At 39.2% G+C, this 21,320-nt stretch overlaps 1 protein-coding gene across 7 annotated transcripts in view; it reads right to left on the reverse strand.

Moving 5' to 3' along the window:
* Positions 1-21,320, reverse strand: part of LOC138762149 (glutamate decarboxylase 1) — a 71,100-nt gene that overhangs the window by 18,670 nt on the left and 31,110 nt on the right. For 6 of the 7 annotated variants that reach the window (XM_069935618.1, XM_069935619.1, XM_069935615.1 and 3 more), the window contains 8 exons: positions 19,929-20,041; positions 15,896-16,011; positions 15,722-15,801; positions 15,573-15,627; positions 15,303-15,419; positions 15,148-15,212; positions 14,405-14,483; positions 3,299-3,448 (listed from right to left, as the gene is read on the reverse strand). In XM_069935618.1, coding sequence (XP_069791719.1) covers positions 3,299-3,448; positions 14,405-14,483; positions 15,148-15,212; positions 15,303-15,419; positions 15,573-15,627; positions 15,722-15,801; positions 15,896-16,011; positions 19,929-20,041 — 775 coding nt within the window. Of the gene's footprint in view, positions 1-3,298; positions 3,449-3,716; positions 3,783-14,404; positions 14,484-15,147; positions 15,213-15,302; positions 15,420-15,572; positions 15,628-15,721; positions 15,802-15,895; positions 16,012-19,928; positions 20,042-21,320 lie in introns of those variants that run through there. The other variant, XM_069935620.1, reaches the window with a different exon arrangement.

The raw sequence follows: 21,320 nt of genomic DNA on the forward strand, positions 1-21,320 counted from the left end.
AGAGTGCTTACTGCTTCCCCACTTTAGAGTGTCATTCTACTACTTCCACACACCTCTCAGAATGACACATTACAAGTTATTCTTGTCAATCCCCACAGAGAATTTTCCATTACTTCTAATCCATCACGTTCATCCTTTTTTTCTGTCCCATAGATAGTGGCTTTGTGCGAGAAAACAGAAAGTGTTAGTAGATGATTGGTTCTCTGACTGGAGGCTCGATGTCCCTCAAGGATTGATGCTGGGCCCATTGTTGTTTGTCATCTGTACCAATGATCTGAATGTAAAGTGGATCAGCAAATTTGTAGATAGCACAAAGATGGGGGTGTAGTACATTTTAAATCCGATTGAGCTCCCACAATGCTGCCTCTCCATATACTGCTGGCTCCTTCATTGGTGTCCTCCATGAGCCCGCGAGCTCCCTCACTGCCATCCCTCCGCAGCCCCAGGATCTCCCTCATGCACCATTCCTCCATTATATTGGGAATTCCTACTACCAAGCTGGTAGTAGGATTTGGACCAAGTGGAAAATGAGCTGCAAAATTGCAGATGGAATTGGTTGGTATCATTTACAACATTACGTCTGTTAATATCCTAAAGATTTTTAACATTGCTAAAAAGAAATTCAACATAAATTATATTGATATACAAACATAAGATCTACACCTGTCACCTCCTACACCAGAAACTTTTATTTTCTGTGATGATCTTTGATGCAAAAAGGTCCATATTCACACCTAATGAATGTTTAGATTTAAATCTTCATTTGCAGTTCTACACATGATGAACTTTAATTTAGTTTCACTGTCAAGAAACTTGTGTCTACAAATACAAGACAGCTAGTTCCAAAACAATTTAGCATATTCTGCAGAGTTCTAAATGAAACCATATTTGTAACCAAGGCAACCTCAGGCAGAAGCTGCAGCAAAACCATGAGAGTGTGGCGGTTCACCACAAGTCAGGCGAACCGGCCCCGTTTGTAAGCCACGCGGTGGGGCAGCCAGCCAAATTGGTCCCGTCGGGGGTTTCCCTTCCTTCCAGCTCGGGGCTCAGAAACCCGCGCTTGGGGACCACCGGGTGACATCAACGCCCTCCAGCACGGTTCTCAGCCAGGTCCGGGCTGGAAGTATAAGTGCAGCCCAGCAGCCTGCAATAAACTAGTCTGCTCACTGAGCTCAACCCGTCTGGTTGCATGTGTTATTGCAGGAGCAGAGTAGCCACTGCTACAAGAGGTTATTGTCAAGAATATTCTGCAAGTTTCTATTAATTTTATAAACCATCATCCATTGATGTGATTTGGATGTTTTAATTAGGAAATGTCTGTAAACATAAAGCAATCCAGACAAATACAGATCTCAATTTAGAACATTTTAACTGAATAAAACTAGAATCAAAAGCGGGATATGTTATTCGGTCTACAAATTAAAATCACATGACACTCTTTTATCAGTGCTGTGCAACTGAATATTGATTTCCCGGTGAGTGTGTGTAAAAACCATCAATGCTGATTTGTTCCACACCTCACCGAGAGTTGTACCTTCAGCGGCATGTAGTATTATTCTGTCTCACTTTGCTCATTAGCTGCATAAGGAATAATGAGATGGATAATTTTGACCCTGGCTTAACTCTGATCCTTTGGCATCCTCCAAGATGCACCAACTTTCCATCCCACCATCCCCGATGCAAGCAGTCCACCATTGGGTGGCAAAGTTAATCTGCTCACTTCTTATTTAAGCCTTTTGCGAATGTGCCCACTTTTATCTTTTTTTTCACTCCCTGGCGATTTGGAGCCAGAATGCAGGCAACCCTGAGGGAGTTTCTGGGGCTCTACAGAAACAGCACTGTTGAAGGGTCAGTGCCGAGGGAGCTCCTAGTTAGGGAGAGTCAGTGCCAAGGGAGCTCCAGTGCTGGGGTGGGTCAGTGCTGAGGAAGCACCCAGTATTAGGGAGGGTCAGTGCTGAGGGAGCTCCCAGTGCTGGGATGGGTCAGTTCCATGGGAGCACTGAGGGTGCTCCTACTAGAGAGGATCATCGCCAAGGGAGCGCCCAGTTTTGGGGTTGGCCAGCACCATGGGAGCTCTTAGTGTTAGGGAGGGTCAGTGCGAAGGGAGCTCCTAATTAAGGAGGGTCAGTGCTGAGGGAGTGCCCAGTATTAGGGAGGGTCAGCACTGAGGAAGTGCCAGTATTGAGGAAGGTGATTGAGGGAGCACTCAGTTAGATCGGATCAGCACTGAGGTAACTCCCAGTACTGGGGAGGGTTCGCACCGAAGTAGCTCACAGTGAAGGAGGGTCAGTGCTGAGGAATCACCTAGTGCTGTGGAAGGTTCACGCCAAGGGAGCTCCCAGTGAGTGAGCACCCAGTTAGGGAGCATCAGCAGCGAGGTAGCGTTCAATTAGGGAATCTTAGCGCCGAGGGAGCTCCCAGTGAGGGAGGGTCAATGCTGAGGGAGCGCCAAAAGAGGGAGGGTCAATGCTGAGGGAACACTCAGTGAGGTGGGTCAATGCTGAGGGAGAACCCAGTTAGGGTGTGTCTGCACTGAGGAACCTCCCAGGGTAATTGAGGAGCCGTGCTGAAGGAATTCCCAATATAATGGAGGAATGGTGCATGAGGGAGATCCTGGGGCTGCGGAGGGATGGCAGTGAGGGAGCTCGCGGGCTCATGGAGGGCACCACTGAAGGAGCCAGCAGTATATGGAGAGGCAGCATTGTGGGAGCTCAATCGGATTTAAAATGTACTTAATTGACCAGTTGCAAAGCCAATTTACTGCAGGATGATGGACTGTGTAGTAAAGACAGTTACATTAATATAACTGAGTGGCATGATAATATATCGGCTTGTTTCCACAGTTGTTGTATAATCGACTGGATGGCCTGGCTGACAGCGGGCCAGCTCTGAGGAACCTCTGGGCCGACACCAAGTTAACTGATTATTGTGGTTGGCACAATGATTAATCCGCTGCTGTCAAGTGCAGCACGTGCCAGCTAACAGGACATTTTTCTCCTTAAAAAATCTGCCATGACCTCCAGCCTAAATTTCATGGAATAGGAATCCAGGTCTTTGCTCACTGGCCAAGATTCGTGGAAGGGAATCAGTTCGATATTGTCGACTTTAAACCTGCAACATTTTCATTCATGCTTTCTGCAGTTGTAAGATACATTAATTTTATTGACCTGGTTAGTTATTTTTTGCATTTCTGGTTGTTTGCTTCTGTAAAAATTATTCATGTAAAGATATTAACTTGCACGAGGATGTGTTGAAGAGTCGAGCTGCGAATTAAGAATTTATTCCAAGATTTCCATACCTTTGCTTTCCACATCAGCCAAAACTTGAAAATGTCCACATGGCGGCCGCATTGTATTGCCTTATCCCCCGTGTCATAGGATACATCATACTGTTTGTCTTGTTGGAACAGGTATCCTGCACACATCTGATTGCAGCCTTGGAGAATACCCTGTGAGCAAAGTATAGTTCATTTACTTTGTTAACTTACTGATAGTCATAACAACATGATCTTTCAAAACATTGTATAATTATATCGATTTTTAATTTGTTCTTTTTTCTTAGCAGGATGAAGGTGGGGAAAGTTAATATTCAAAATGAGGAAGATCATTTGGACAGACAAAACATGGAATGTCTTCAGAATACTAAAGAGAAGAAGGAAGAATTGAGATCAATTTTATAGCATATTTGCTCCAGTTCCTATTTAATAATTTAATTACCTCCATTTTATTTGTTCATATTTACTTCTCCCTTGTGAGCTACTGTACAAGCTTTCCAGAGGCCAACTATTTAGAGAGTGCAGAAACAAATAAGGCCAATGTTGAGAACTTCCTTGTGAACAAGAAACCTTTTCATGTTAATGTTGCTTTACCAGAGCAAAGCAGCAAACAGTAACAAAATTTTAAAAAGGCAAACTGGAATGAACTCAGAAACTAGAATTATAGGAGTATCAAGACAATAGGTAGTTACTAAAATATATGCTCATTCCAGAAACCATAGGTCACATAGACAGAAAAAAAGACTATTGCTAATAAACGAGGTTATATAAATGATGACAAGGGCATGGTAGAAGAATTGAACAGATAAAGCGAGAAGCTCCAGTATTTCGCATATATCACAGATAAGGCAAACTCAAATTGATTGTTTGCAGTTTCAAAGGAAGTGATGTAAGCCAAGTTAAATATCCTCAAGGTGGAGAATGCAGTAGGTCCAGATTTACCTCTTCCTAAGCAACTAATTGATTTACCAGACTATTGTATATCACCCTGGCAAATATTTTCAATTGTTCAACCATGTCCAGTGCAGTGCTAATAAGAGAGGGAAATACACACCTGGTGTCAGGCAAGTATAAGAGGAAAAATAATAAAGGACTTCATGGTTCAAGTAGATTTTCTACCACCTTTTCTGAGATAACAAATGCTAGTGATGCCTACATTGAAAGGGTGAATAATAAGTTTTTCAATGCTTCTGAATGTCAAAACCTTTCATAGAAGATAGGGGACAGGATGTTTTTCTGGTTAATTTTCATTGCCCAGTTACATCATATCATATCACAGAGCAGAACCTCACCTAGTGGATCCAGGATACTCTTGGACAATAAGTTCAACCTCTTAGATCCAAATCAATGAGGTATAAAATAATTGGGCCATTATATTTTACTATCATACTTACCTTTAACTTGTGTTTTTATTTTTCAGATAGTGAAAAGAAGTACTCGGTTTATAAACAGTTATTGGGACATTTATAACATTCTAAGAGAGGTTAATTTTTACCACTAGGATTTCAGTAGAAAACCACTATATACGACCCCACACTTTATCAAATTTTCCAAACAAAAACCACATTTGTTTTCTTCCTACTTCCTATCTCACAGTTTGTTAGGCAATCAAGTTCAACAGTGAAGGGCAAATCAAGGTCAGGTGACCCAAACATCGCTATAAAACTGAGGGTCTGTGTAGTAGAGTGGTCATCAAGGGAGCAGTCATTGTTGGAGTGGGCTGAGTTAGAATGGTAAGGCTTTGGCTCAAGGGGCTTCAGCGAGAAGAGGCTGAGGTGGTGGCAGGGGCATATCTACAGCAGGGATAGCCAACCTTTTACATTCCATGCATCAAAATAAATGGCCACAAGGAAGCTGATCTTGGAGACCGCCATGTTGTATTTAGCTTCGGCCTTTTAAAAAGTTGAGAGTGAACGGGAGGATCAAACTGAGAAAAGGTGTGTATTCTTTGTATTTCGGCAGGGTGGGGGGGTGGTTCCAGCTGGGGGGGGGTGGGGTGGCACTGGCTGGGGGGGGGATTTAGGTGGCACTGGCTGGAGGGGATGGGTAGTGCTGGCCAGGGGGTGGTGCACCAGCCAAGGGGTGTATGTTGGCACCGAGTGGCACTGGCGGGGGGGCACTGACGTGTGGGGGGAAGGAGAAATCAGATGGTCTAGACGAATTGGGCCTCTTTTAATCATCAGGTGAGGTATGGGGACAACTGGGGGCATGGGGTAGTAAAGGAGACCATCAAGGCAGAAATTGCTCACTGGCACCGCCCTTCAAGTGCCACCCAGGGTAAATGCCATACCCTAAATATGCCCCTTGGTGGTGGTGCAGGCGTTGAACAAAAATGATTCAGCAGGAGACACCGTTAAGGGCAGGTTTTAGATATCATATATTTTTCCTCTAGTCATAAACAGTGGGAATGGCAGCCAAGGCAGGGGAAAGCACCTCTTGCAGAATGTGGGTCATCAGGGAAGCCAGCAGTATCCCTGATGATCTCATCTGTGAAAAGTACATCCAGCTTCAGCTCCTGACAAGCTGAGTTGGTGCTGGAGTTGGATGAGCTCCAAGAAACACTATCACACCTAGGAGGTAGGAGGAGGGTAGATGGTTGACAGTCAGGAGAGGGAAAGGGAACAGGCAGACAGTGCAGGGCACCCCTGTGGCTGTTCCCCTCAATAATAAGTGTACCATTTTGGATACTGTTGGGTGTGGGGAGATCTACCAGGAAAAAGCCACAACAATCAGGTTTCTGGCATGGAGTCAAGTCCTGTGGCTAAGAAGGGAAGGAAGGAGAAGAGGTGAGCTGTAGTGATAGGGGATTCCATAGTTAGAGAGAAAGATAAGAAGAGATTGAGTATCCCTAATGGTACGTTTCCTCCCTGGTATCAGAATCCAAGATATCTCAGATTGAGTTCACAGCATTCTCAGAAGGGAGGGTGAGCAGCCAGATGTCATGGTCCATGTACAGGCCTATGACATGGGTAGGAAGGGTGAGGATGCCCTGCAAAGGGAGTTCAGGGTGTTAGGCACTAGGATGAAGGACAGGTCCTCCAGAGTTATGATTGCTACCCGTGCCATGTGCTAGTGAGGTCAGAAGTAGGAGCATAATGCAGCTTAACATGTGCCTAAAGACATGGTACTGGAGGGAAAGCTTCAGATTACTGGATCATTGAGCTCTCTTCCAGAGACCTGTCCCAACATGACGGTTTGCATCTGAACTAGAGAGGGTCTAATATCCTTGCAGGCAGGTTTGTTAGTGCTGCTCCAGTGGATTTAAATTAGAATTGCAGGGAGGTGGGAACCAGAGTGCCAGAGCAGATAGAGAAGTGGAGGAGAGAAATGATGATGTGACAATTACATGCACCGTAAGAAGTCAACGGGTTGTATGTGGTGGAAATGTTCTCAGCGGCATCTATTTCAATGCAAGGAATACTGTAGGAAGGGCAAACAAGCTTAAGAACATGGATTAGCACATGGAATTATGACATTATGGCCATTAGAAAAACTTAGTTGCAAGGGGGGTGGGATTGGCAACTCAATTTTCTGGGATTCTGTTGCTTTAGATGTGATCGAATGTGGGGGGAGGGGGGATAGATGAAAGGGGGAGAAGTGGCATTGCTCATTAGGGAAAATATCATAGCTGTGCTCAGGCAGGATAGACCAGAGGGCTCATCGACTGAGGCTATATGGGTGGAGCTGAGGAACGGGAAAGGTATGACCACACTCATGGGGATGTATTATTGACCACATAATAGTCTACAAGAATTGGAAGAGCAAATCTGTAGATAGATATCAGACAGCTGCAGGAAACACAGGGTCATGATAGCAGAAGATTTTAATTTTCCACATATTGACGGGGACTCCCATACTGTAAAAGGGCTGGATGGTTTGGAGTTTGTCAAATGTTTTCAGGAATGTTTTCTAAATCAATTATGTCATGTTACAAACTAGAGGGAGTGCAATACTGGATCTCCTATTAGGGAACAAGACAGGACAGGTGACAGAAGTATGTGTAGGGGAACATTTTGGGTGCCGTGATCATAATGTCATTAGTTTCATTAATTATGGAGAAGGATAGGTCTGGGCCTTGGGTTGAAATTCTAAATTGGAGAAAGGCTAATTTTGAGGAAATGAGAAAGGCTCTAGAATGCGTGCATTGGGATAAGTTGTTTTCAGGCAAGGATGTGTGAAGTAAGTGGAAGCACTTCAAAGGTGATATTTTGAGGGTATAGTGTTTGTATGTTCCTGTCAGGATTAAAGGCAAGGTTAGTGGGTATAGGGAACCTTGGTTTTTCAAGGGATATCAGGGATCTGGTTTGTAAGAAAAGAGAGGTGTTTAACAGGTATAAGCAACATGGAGCAAATTAGGTACTTGAGGAATATAAAAAATGCAATAAAAACCTCAAGAAATCAGGAAGATTAAAAGATATGGGGTTGCTTTGACAGACAATGTGAAGGAAAATCCTAAGGGTTTCTACAGGTATATTAAGAACAAAAGGATAGTAAGGGACAAAATTGGTCCCCTTGAAGATTAGAGTGGTCAACTTTGTAAGGAGCTAAAAGAGATGGGGAGATCTTACTTTTTTTTTCATCAGTATTCACTCAAGAAATGGGCAGAGATGGGATGTAAGGAAAGCCAACAGTGAGGACAAGGAACGTACAGATTAAAGAAAAGTAAGTGCTTGCTGTATTAAAGCAAACAAGGGTGATAAATCCCAAGGGCCTGACAAGATATTCCCTCAAACCTTGAGGAAGGCTGGTTTAGAAATTGCAGGGGCTCTGGCAGAAATATTTAAAATGTCCTTAGCCACAGGTTTAGTGCAGGAGGATTGGAGGGTAGCTCACGTTGTTCCATTGTTTAAAAAAAGGCTCTAAAAGTAACCCTGGAAATTATAGGCCAGTGAGCCTGATGTCAGTAGTAGATAAATTATTGGAAGGTGTTCTAAGAGGTCGTATATACAATTATTTGGATAGCCTGAAACTGATTAGGTTTAGTTAACATGAATTTGTGCATGGTAGGTCATGCTTAACCAATTTTATAGATTTTTTCAAGGAGGTTACCAGGAACATTGAAGAAAGAAAGGCTGTGGATGTTGTCTGCATGGATTTTATTAAGTCCTTTGACAAGGTCCCACATGGGAAGATAGTCAATAAGGTTCAGCCACCAGGTATTCATGGTGAAGTGGTGAACTGGATTCAACAATAGCTGGACAGGAGAAGCCAGAGAGGAGTGATAGGTAATTGCTTCTCAGATTGGAGGCCTGTGACTAGTGATGTGCCACAGGGATCGGTGCTGGGAACGTTGATTTTTGTCATCTCCATCAATGATCTGGATGATAATATGGTAAAATAGATCAGCAAGTTTGCAGATGACACTATGATTGGAGGTGTTGTGGACAGCAAAAAAGGTTTTCAAAGCTTGCAGAGGGAACTGGACCAGCTGAAAAAATGGTCTGAAAAGTGGCAGATGGAATTTAATGCTGACGAGTGTGAGGTGTTGCATTTTGGAAGGACAACCTAAGAAAGGACATGCATAGTTAATGGTAGGGTACTAACAAGTGCTGTAGAACAGAGGGATCTGGGAATACAGATACATAATTCCCTGAAAGTGGCATCACATGTGGATAGGGTTGGAAAGAGAGCTTTTGGGATATTTGCCTTCATAAATCAAAGAATTGAGAATAGGAGTTAGGATGTTGTGGTAAAGTTGTATAAGACATTGGTGAGGCCAATTTTGGAGTATTGTGTGCAGTTTTAGTACCTAACTACAGATAAGATAGAAAGAGTGCAGAGAAGATTTACGAGGATGCTGCCTGGACTTCAAGAACTGAGTTACAGGGAAAGGTTAAACAGGTTAGGACTTTATTTCCTGGAGCATAAAAGAATGAGAGGAGATTTGATGGAGGTATTTAAAATTATGAGAGGGTTAGACAGAATAAATGTAAATAGGCTTTTTTCCACTGAGGGTAGGTGAGATATAAAACAAAGGACATGGGTTGAGGGTGAAAGGGGAAATGTTTAAGGGGAACAATGAGGGGAATTTCTTCACACAGAGAGTGGTGAGAGTGTGAAACAAGCTGCCAGCTGAATTGGTGAATGTGGGCTGTATTTTGACATTAAAGAAGAATTTGGAGAGGTACATGGATGGGCTGTGGACTGGGTGCAGGTCAGTGGGACTAGGCAAAATAAAATGGTTCAGACTAGAAGGGTTGAAGGGGTTTGTTTCTGTTCTGTAATGTTCTATGGTTCTAAGTAAATATATGAAAATCTATCACATTTGTGGATGCTTTGAGGCATGCTGATGAATAAGTTTTCTGGAAACATTTATACATAATTATGTAGATTAGAGCCTATTTGTTCTGTCTTCTTCAAAGAATCAGAATCATTTGAATAAATTTTACTGGCTCTCGTTACCTGGATGATCTAACAAAAGAGGGGAGAATATTGGTCTAATGATAAATCCATGAAAGTGCCAAAAATTAAAAGAACTTTTTCCTCTCACACCAATCACTGATTCGGCATAGGCAAAGTTGGCATACTCTTTAAAATATCTCTTGAGGCCCAAAAATAACCAAGATTGTAAGAATGTATGACATTCGTTGCAACTTGATAGGTAATGTATCACGATATATTCCCATTATTTGCAAATAATTACAATATGACACAGTTATTTTTGTGTGGTACATCTGGTCATATTCCCATTGTGGAATAATAAATATGTTATTTGTTGGCAATCTTACAGTGAAAGGTCTTTGCCTGAATTTCCTTTCTCAGGTTGTACTGAGGGATTTAGCCTTGTAAGTTGTTCATTTCTTGCTGGAAAGATTTTGTTCAACCAGCTGTTTCAACACTATCAAAAATGTATTTTCTACACTTTTCAGTGTTATTACTCTATGGAGTGTTCATATTCCCACTGGAAATACTCCTTCTGTGGCTTGATAGTTTCAATTTAGACCTTAATTGGGTTTTAACGGTTTAATAACTCAACTTGCTATGTTTATCCAACCAATTCTAACACTATTGTCTGAATTTATTGAAACTTTGTCTAAAGAGCACCAAAGGACTCAAAATGTGCCATTTCACTCATATTTCCTGCCAATGTCTGGCAGCTCCTCAGTAAAGCTAAAGAAATTGGTGGAATTATCATCCAATTTGGGTTTCCTTAAATACTAAAAAGTGAATGCACAGAAAAGGCAGCAGGAATAGGATATTTAGCTCTTTGTGTGTTTGGGGCTTTCTATCTCAGTGCCACTTTCCCTGATTTCCCCACGACCAGGGAAGCAGTGGCAGCTGCCTTTTTAAAAAAAATTTAATTGTTTTAAGGTGGTTTATAAGAATGTTTCCTCTGTGAAGCCTACTGCAAAACTTATTCATGACAATAAATTCTGATTATGATATATTTATAATGTAGTTAGATATGTTTTTACAAAGCAAAACATGAAGGGTTATGGGGAAAAGGCAGGTAGGTGGAGCTGAGTCGACAGACAGATCAGCCATGAATTTATTAAGTTGCAGACAGGTTTAATGGACTAAATGGTGATATTTGCTCCTATTTCTTATGTTTTTGTGTATCTATGAATACCTGTAAGAATTTTAAAAGCTTGAGAAATAAATTTGTAAACTTCAGAGAGGCTCCACGGGGGCTTGGAGCTTGAAATGCCAGCGATTGCACTGGATTTCTGACTTGGCATCTAGTTTCTTTTATTCCCTAACTGCATGATGTCAAGTAATCAACACAAAACATAAAACTGTAAATGCTAGAAAGAATTCTAAAAAAGGTATTGGCCTGAAATGTTAATTCTTCCTCTATTGATGCTGCCTGAATATCTATTGAATGTTTTAAACATTTTGTGTTTTTATTTAAATTTTAAAATTTCGGTCCATGAGCTCATGCTGCTCAATTACACCCAATTAACCTACATCTCTGTTACATTTTGAATGGTAAGACGAAACCGGAGGCCCTGGGGAAAACCCACACAGACACAGGGAGAATGTACAAACTCCTTACAGAGAGTGCAGGATTTGAACCCCGGTCCCGATCGTTGGTGCTGTCATGGTCATACTTCAATTTATGCTGGGTGATGGCAGCATCGTGCAAGAGTATCATACAGCATACTCTCTTGCAATGCTGATTCATCCACACTTGCAGTCTCTGTAGTGATCTCACAAACGACTGTACTGTAAACAACCCATTGAAAATGCTTGGTGCGGTATTCTTTTTTGACTTACAATTGTTTTGACTTAAGATGGGTTTGCTGGAACGCAACCCCATCATAAGTTGAGGAGCACATGTATGTAATATTAAATGTGCTTTGTTAAGACTTACAACATTCTAAAAAGTTGCAACCAACTTTTTAATCAATTGAAATAAATTTTGTTGGATTCCAGAAACAACCTGAAAAAAGCACCTCATTAAACTAGACATGAATCTTCAAGTTCCTTGTGTGTTATACATCAATCCGCATATTCTGCAATGAAACTCTTCAGAGGTTAAAATCCCACTGAATATAGAAACTGTATTTGTCTAGATGCTGCTGTTATCCATATCAGTGTTTCCTTTTTCCTTTCCTCCAGATTCACCTCCCTCATGGTTGATGGGGTCTCACATGTTTTCTCACATTTCTCTTCTCAACCTTTTCCTTCCTCCCAAAACCTTTATAGGCTCCCCCTTATCTTTACCTTTCACCATACCAGCTGCTTATTCCCATCATATTCAATACTTACAGTGAGATATGAGCTTTAACCACTCCCTTTTCTTCCGGCATTGCAGAAGAATTTTGCTGCTCTCCTCTTATATGATCAAGAATCATTTCCCCTCCCCCTTCCAAGGCCCTCTGCTGTGAAATTATAGATCTAATGTCCACTGTTTTAATTTTTTAAATTTAACCCTACAGCACAGTAGCCCATGTCACCCAATTGTCCTAGAACCCCCGTGCATTTTGAAGGGTGGGAAGAAACCAGAGCACTTGATGTAAATCCACGCAGACGTGGGGAGAACGTATAAACTTCTTACAGAGAGTGCAGAATTTGAACCTGGGATGCTAGCACATTGCCCTAACTGTGCTGCCCTTTATCTTTTATCTTCTATTTATTTTTTATTCTTTATCGTTTTATCTTCATTTTCACTGTCCCCAAATAGTCTTTGTAAGTGAAATAGGGATGTATGTTTTTTAATATACTGCTTTTACTGGTTACAATGTGGCATTTTCTGTGATGGAGAGTCCAAATATAAATAACGTTTCTACTTTGTGGAAAAATTCTGTACAGAATACAAGCATGAGTCTAAACTTTCACAGCTGTCATTTTAATTCTCTAATTAATATGGGGCCCAGCTACACCCTGACTTTGATGGCTATGTGGAACAAACCCTGTTCCAATCCTACTCCCCAACTCCTACTCTACTACATTGAAGACTACATTAGTGCTATCTCTTGACTTGACAATTTTACTACCAACTTCCATCTGGCCCTTAAATTTGCCTGGACTGTTTCTGACACCTTTTTCCCATTCCTTGACCTCTTTCCTCCATCTCAGGGGAAAAACTGTCCATAATCAAGTATTATAAACCCACTGACTCTCACAACTACCTAGATTATACTTCTTCCCATCCTGTCTCTTGTAAGGATATCATCCCTTTCTCCCAGTTCCTCCACCTCCACAACATCTGATCCCAGGATGAGGCCTAACATTCAAGGGAGTTCACAAGGTCCTCTTTCTGTCATACATGCAGATTTCCCCCTTACTGTCTTTGATGGAACCCACACTATATCTCCTCTATTTCTAGCACTTCTGCTCTCACCCACCCCACCCCCAGGCAAAACAGGACTCATTTTTCACTTCATCAGCCATCTCGAGCAACACATTATTCCACTGACAGTTCTGCCCACTTCACTGTGATCCACTAGCCCTCTCCACCCAATCAATTTTTCACAGGGACAAGTCTTTCTGAGACTTCCTATTCAACTCCTCCCTCCCTCCCTCCCCACCCACACTTCCCCTCTTTGGCACTTCCTGCTGTAATGGCAGAAAGTGAAAAACTTGTCCCTCCATCTCCCACCTCACCTCCAACCAAGCCCATAAACAGATCTTCCAAATGAGACAGAACTTTTGCATGCACATTGTGCAACCTAATCTACTGCTTTCTTGCTTTTGGCCTACTCAGTGTGGACTCCTCTACATTGGTGAGATTAAATGCAGATTGAGTGACCACTTCACCTGGACTCAATTTTTTTTTCTCCTTTCTCTAACTTTTCTTTCCCCCTTTACATTTTGAATCAGTCAGTACAGTAGTTTGCTGCCAAGAGCATAATGCAGAAGTAACATTGGTACCTTATTCCCTGGAGAGTTCACTAATTTTGTTATTATTAACAACTGAGCAGGAGATACTATTATCTGTCCATTCTTGCATGTGAGAATGACTTTACAAGATTTATCCCAGAGAACCTGGATATCAGTCTATATGGCAACTAACACTGATTGAATTTTTTTTTAAATAGCAGACCTTACTCCGTGTGAGAGAGAGAACAATCTGGGATGAGTGAGGGGATTTGCATTTAAAATTGATGATGGGTGCAGGATTAGATAGGAATAAAAGAAAAAAAAATCACTCTAATAGCATTGAGTGTTTAAAACATATTTCAGGAAAAGAGCAAATAATGACATGTTCATCATATTGTAGGGCTTTGAATTGAATGACTGGATTTCCCCACAACATGTGTTAAATTCCAATCTTCTAATAGAAGGCACATCATTATACCACAGAAAGGTTCTGATGGAAGACAATTTTTCATCTCCAGTAGCATAATAAACAAACAGCGCAATTCATTCTGAAATCCAAGAGCATATTTCCACCAAAATTACCCTTTAGTTGTACAACATCTAATGCGCATATTTCCCTTTACACTGAGCAGAACTATATTACTTTTGGAATTAATGTAAAAGATCCTTGAAAATGCTAACAAAATGAAAATGTGGAAGAATTCTTATAATTTTTAATCATTCATCATAGTTGTTTCTTATTAGGAAATGTATGTGTGTAGAGTTGTGTTATGAACTGATTTTAATTTCTTTCTTATGCTATAGTAACTTTGTAATTAGAGAAAGGAGTAATAACCAAGGTTTTTAACAAATTCAAAGAGATACCTTTTCTCGAACAAGGATAGCAGAACATTGCAACAAAACTCCCATCATCTTGTGGGGATTCCATGTAACTGAATTGGCCCTAAGAAGAAAACACAATATGTAATTGTATTTCATTTTCATAAGGTATTTTGAAAGTATAGAATATTACCTATTATCTTTCTAATTAGTCCATCAGAACTTCAGATTAATTTTTAGTAGCTATTAATCATATATCACAGCATGACTTGAAATTACCTCAGTTTGAAATGAGCCCTTTTTAAAAAGTAACCAAAATAAACATTTTACTAAATTAAAACAGATGAGCAATGTAATGTTATTTATTAATATTATAGGTTCAATTGACTCCATTCTTTTATTTAAAATTAATACAGAAATGGCAAAGAAAGAAAAACATAGACAAGGGCAAGAAAAATAAGAAAATTAAAAGATATTTGTTGGAAGTTAGATTAATTTTAAACTATTTTCTGTATGCAATACCACTGGATTAGAATAACCAGTGTCCAATATCCTGGAGAATTACATTTTCTTTACTACACAACAAATAGGGAAAAATTACAGGAGCATTAAAAATGTGTTTTTGGTTTCATGTTGTGTAATATAAAAATAACAGGAGTGAAGATAAAAGCCTGTTTCATTCAATAGGATAATTTCAGGTAGAAATTTCTAAGGAAAATCTCCTGCAATAAATTCTACCATCTGCCCTAAGTTAGTCATCATACAGTTGTAAACAGATCAGTAATTACCTTTCAATCCCATTCAGTTTATGGCGATGCTTTCTGGACATTAGAAGTCCGCCTCCCCATGCAGCCTGCAAACAAGTAAAAACAGAATTCGGCTATTGGCTTGCAGAAATGAAAATAAGGAATTTTAAAAGTTAAACTTTAAATGTAATACTTACATCAACATGGAGCCAAAGATTATACTTAGCACATATATCTGCAAGTTCTTCAACGGGATCAAATGCACCATAAACTGTATTTCCTGCAGTTGCGTTGACATAAATTGGAATATATCCCTGAAATTAAATATGGCTGTTTTATTTTCAATGAAATCAAACAATGCAACATTTTTATACTATTTAATAAAAAGTTGGAAAGGTCAGACATCTATAATGTTCTATTGGTCTTCATGTGTCACAGTTCTGGAAATAAGAATGAAGCAAACACACCTTTTGTTTAGCTTCAATAATTTTTGCTTCCAGATCAGCTGGCATTATTTTCCCCCTGTCATCATTTCAAAAACAAAATATATATAAATTTATTGTACTAACACCTGGACAATTAGCAAACATATTAAGAGACAGACATTTTATTTTACCTTTCATCACATTTCAATAAAATCACATTGTCTGTTCCAAATCCAAGTGCAGCCCCTGCTTTTTTTATTGAGTAATGACTCTGCAATAAACAAATACATTCAAAATTATTTATTTTAAAAAGTGTTCATCAACATGGTAATGCAGAAATAAACTTGAGAGAAAACCTAGCTTACATTTTCTGATGTGAATAGGATCAGTTTAGGAACTGCAGTCATTCCTTTGGCTTTAACATCTGGAAAATACTTATAGCGAGCAGCCATTATACCATACATGTTTGATATAGCTCCTCCTAAAAAATCAAAATGATCTTTACAAGCATTACGGTAATACTTAAAACTCCAATTTAATACATGAATTCAATAACCGTACAAGAACTTTAACAGAGATTTGCTAAAATGTGCCTTTATATATGGACAACATCTCTGAATTTTGACAAAAAAATTTGTTTTTAACTGCTTGGATAGGAGGGGACTAGAGGGGTATGGACCGGGTGTTGGTCAGTGGGACTAGGAGGGTAGGGATTTGCTACGGCATGGACTAGTAGGGCCGAACTGGCCTGTTCTGTGCTGTAAGTGGTTATATGGTTATATGGTTATATGGTACCCCAGCAGAGAATTGTGTACTAATGTTAACCCAATGTCAATGCTACAATTAGTTGATTGTTAAATTAAAACACATACAGGTGAAACAGCATAAATAATTCCCTGAAAAATTAGGCTTCATGGATTCTGTGTTTGGATTCAAATTAGTTATTCTCTCAGTTACTCCTGAAATTATCAGTAGATAAATACATGTTTTAGTTTGAAATGTAAAATTGTTTGAATAGACATTTTATCAAAGCAAAAACATGTTTTCTGCAGTTAGTACCATTCTCATATTGTAATTATATTCTCCCTTTGCAGGCAGGAAATATAGTTCTGAGTAATTGCTATAGAGTCAAATCTGTGTAACTTGAGTTTTCACTGTGCTAATTGGCTTGTACATTTGCCTGCTATTTCATACCCTGCCCAATTCTTTTCTGGTTGTTTCTTCCCACTTTTTATTTGAATTTTATTTACTCGCGTACAACACTTTTCCTACCATCGTGCCTCCTTTTACTTCTCCACCCTCAGGAATTATTTTATGTTAAATCTGCTCCAAACATTCAGCACTCCTAATTACAGGATCTTTATCCTAACATGGGACCTCCTGCTCTTGATTCATCCATTATTCTCCTTTATATTCTTTGTTTATTTTCAAGATATAGAAAACAAAATAAATTGCTACATAATATTTGAAATTTGAGTTTCCCTGAATCCATTTGTTTGCTTAGTTTACCTTACCCATTTCAGAGCCCTTTTACCCATTGTTACACCTTCATTTAATTTTTTTCCCCTTCCCATGTCCTCTGCTTTCCCAAAACAAATGTTTTGGATGACCTGTTGACTCTCCTGCCATTGTCCTGTGTTTGATTGCTTCATAGATAAGCCTGCAACTTGGTCGTCCCTTGGCATCTTTTAAATGGTTCCTTATGTATTGCTCCTTCCTCACAAGCATCAATCCCATTGGCAAATGCACCTATTAACAAATAAACTCTGCTTTCACCATAATTCCATTCAGGTTGTATAATCACTTGTGAACAAACTCATGCTTTCCATGACCTTCTAACACATGACAGCATCAACATCATAACTTTGGGGACATTTGGCTGAGGAAATTTCCTCAAATGCAATTTTGCTGTATCATGAAACACTTTATCTCTTGCCTTGTACACGTTGTTGAGGAGGTTAACTGGCTCTTAATGGCCAACAGGATCCTAGTCTGCCCCATCATGCACTTATTCTTCCTGAGTATTATCTTGTTCCATTCTTCTTGCACCTCATTTAAAATTCTCATGCTCTGCCATCCATTCAACTTCCACGAAAATGTCTCATTCAGACCTTGAGTGACCTCATCCTCTGACATTTCAGGTTGTACCTCAGATCATCATGCTTTCTTTCCTTTGAATTTAATTTTTCTCTGATCTCCTTTAACCTTTTATCCACCATAAACTTTCTTCCTTATGTACATGATTATTTCCTTGTCATCTTATTTCTCCCATTGTGTCTCATAGAAATAAAGTGCTTCTAAACAATTTCTTACATCAGCCTATTTACCTTTTCCTCCCATCGTAAACTTACTCTATCTTGTACTAGACTTGAACATGTACTTTCAAAATTCCATCTGTGGCCCTCAATCCACCTTTGCATATCTGCAGCTAACTGTCTTTCCAACCTCCAGCTACAATATTGTAATCTCCATTAAATCCATCGCACTCTAATGCCACAGTTACTCCACTTCATCCATGTTCCTTTATGTCCAAGGGATGCAGACTTAAGTGGAGATGATGGATGCTGGTCTGGCATTCACTGTCAGCTTTGGCTGGTTCACATAAAGTAGCATCAAGTTGTACTGTTATCTGACAAAAATGTTCACTATTCTTGGAATGCTAAATTCATTCCAAGCTTCTTTTCTCTATTTCAAACAAGCCTTGAAGTAATTCATCTGATGTTGAGCTTGAACGAACAGAAACTTTTTGGAACTAAATAGTGTCAAGATTGAATCTTTGGATTTCCACCACAACCTTCATTCCTTGGTCTTTGTCTCCATCCTTCTCTATTCTCCATCGCCATTCCTCTGAAATACCAACACATCTGACTTTAGTTTCTCCTTGTTAAATCTTAAATTGTGATCCCTGCCCCTTAATGGTTCCTTTACTCTAAGATCTCTAATCACCTCTGGTGCATTACACAACACCCAATCCAGTAGAGCTGATCCCCTCATGGGCTCATCAACAAGCTTTTCTAAAAAGCCATCTTGTCAGCTTTCCACAAATCTCTCTCTTGCGATCCAGTCCCAACCTGGTTTTCCCGATCTACTTGCATGTTAAAATCCCCTATGACGACCATAACATTTCCCTTCTGACTTGCCTTTTCTATCTGCTGTTGCAATTTGTTGCCCACATCCTGGCTACTGCTTGGAGGTCTGTATATAACAGCCAACTATCTTTTCATCTTTGCTATTTCTTAACTACAATAACTTCCAAGTTAAGCAATGCATTAATTTTTTAATTCTCACCCATTTTCAAGTTCCTCCAAGCTTTTATTTCTATCTCTCTATGCAATTGAATCCAGACCTACAATTCATCAAATATTCTGGTGCTCTCCAATTATTATCTTATTATTCTCCCCTGTTTATCTTAATCTCCCCAACATTGTCAGATGTGCTTCAGATGCCAAGACCCTAAACTCTGGCATCTGAAGCACAGATGTAAAGGTTCTCTCTCTAAACCTTTCTTCTGCTTTCCTTCTCTTCTTTCCTTTTAAATGTTCCTCAAAATTACCTCATTGATTAAGCTTTTGATTATCTAATATCTTATTATGTGGCTCAGTAGCAATGTTTGTTCGTTATCACCCCTTGAATGCTGGAAAGTCACTTTTGATGGCATTAAAAGCTATATAAATACAAGATGTGTTGTCCCATCTCCTCTATGGAGCATATCGACTTTGCATGCCTAGTCAAAAGAGGTACAGGGGGAAAATACATTTTAGTTTGTTTCAAATCTGATTTTAAAAATGGAGAAAAAGTACAACAGAGAGGAAAACACTGTGAAATCACTGCACATTGGAGAATCTAATAAACATAACTGTTAATCCAGTTTTGATTTGTTTAAAAGTTCATGATTTTTAAGGATATTTTGAAATCTCAGGAATCAAATGACTGCATAACATGCCTCAGGTTAACATTAAAGAAACAACATGGCACGTCTCGAGAGAACAAGTAATGAACCAAACTGAACTTGAATAACACTGAGGCCCTATAGGATATTATGGCATTTGATGGAACTTATTTTTCAAATTGTCAGATTTTCCAATTAAAGTTTGCTTTTATTTTTGGTCCCCAGCCCTAGAGTGTTGCTTAGACGAATGAATTTAGGATATTAGCTACATTTTATCCTAATCTGCTCATTGGTTTTTGGAATGAAATGTGCATTGAACCAATACGTTAAAAATTGGATGACAGTCTGACTGGTAAGAATACAAAAACTGAAAAGAAATTGTCAACTTATTATTTCTTCAGCTAAAAGATATCTTTTATCCTCATTGACATGAAAGCAAAATCAATTCTCCATAGCTGCACAGTCATAAATTGAAAATTCCTCCAAACTAAATCTATCATATTACCTACCTGGTGAAAAAATCCCATCACCGTCCCCATTGGGCCAACCAATTATCTCCCGCATTTTCTTCAGTGTAATTTGTTCCATGAGGACAAACACTGGGGCTATTTCATATGTGAACCTGTGAAACAAGTATTGCACATTATGGTAACTCTTTTAAATAATCTTTTCATTTTTAATCACACTGCCTTTGATGAAGATTACATGCCATTCATTTATGACAAATAAATCAAAATTATTTCCAGGTACAGATATTTGGAAGAGAATGAAAAAAATTCACCTAGATGTAAAGTATGCACATAGCTGCCATTTATCCAGCGAAATTCAATTAATTTTATTTTTAAAAGGTCCCATGCCATGAGATATCACTTGTAAACATGTCACTGTAAATGATGTGGAATGCCCGTTATTTGAACTCACACAGACAGCTAACTGAACAGAATAAATATAGACAAGCATCCAGCAAAGATAATTAAGAATATTGAACTGGGGTGCAAAAGTCCAAAAGCAATTATTCATGTGAAATTATCCAGGTGATGATCCACCAAGGACAATTTTGTTTCTGTAATCCAAGACAGTCAATAAGTGTCAAATGTAATTATAAATGATGATCACCTAGGAACTAAAGAGAGAAATTCTGTCAGCCTTTAGGTTATACCCACTATAAATGCGAATGGAAATTCAGCCCACACAATGAGAGAATAGCCTGATCAGACTTTACCCTAACTTATCTAAAAAAATGGATAACGAGGTGAATCAACAGTACCTAGTGCATACAGCAAATAATCCCATTAGCACTGTAAAGTATCCCAATCTTTTATAAAGTGAAGTGGATGCCAACCAATAAAAAGATGAGACCAAAAATACCATCAAAATATAGTTTTTAAAGAAGCTTTGAATAACCTTTCATCAGATATGGATGCATGGAAAAACATCAATCTAAAACATTAATTCCATTTCCTCTCCACAGATGCTGTCTGATTTCCAATATCTCTGGCTTTTTTTTTGTTTCAGATTTCCAATATTCACAGTAAATTCTTTTGAATAAATGTAAACATTTAGACAGGAATTTCCAAGATTAGATTAGAGCCAAGTGATCAAAGATTCTATAAGGGAGGATGGAATGCATTGGAAAGAAGAGGCATAAGATTTGAGGATATTATTTTGGGGAAAATTCCAGTAGAAAAGGACATATTCCAACAGGACTTGGAAATGAAAATGAGGATTTTAATTGCAGTGCATTGAGGAAAAGGTAGCAAAAATAAAGCACATCTTATTGTGGGATAAAATGGGGGTGGCAGTATTTGGGATGAGATGCAGTTTTTTAAAAATAATGAGGATATTGGCAACAAATCAAGAATTAATATCTGTGTGAATAAGATGATGGGGTGAAGTTGGAA

Source organism: Narcine bancroftii, chromosome 4 (genome assembly GCF_036971445.1).
Source record: "Narcine bancroftii isolate sNarBan1 chromosome 4, sNarBan1.hap1, whole genome shotgun sequence".
Classification (NCBI taxonomy): domain Eukaryota; kingdom Metazoa; phylum Chordata; class Chondrichthyes; order Torpediniformes; family Narcinidae; genus Narcine; species Narcine bancroftii.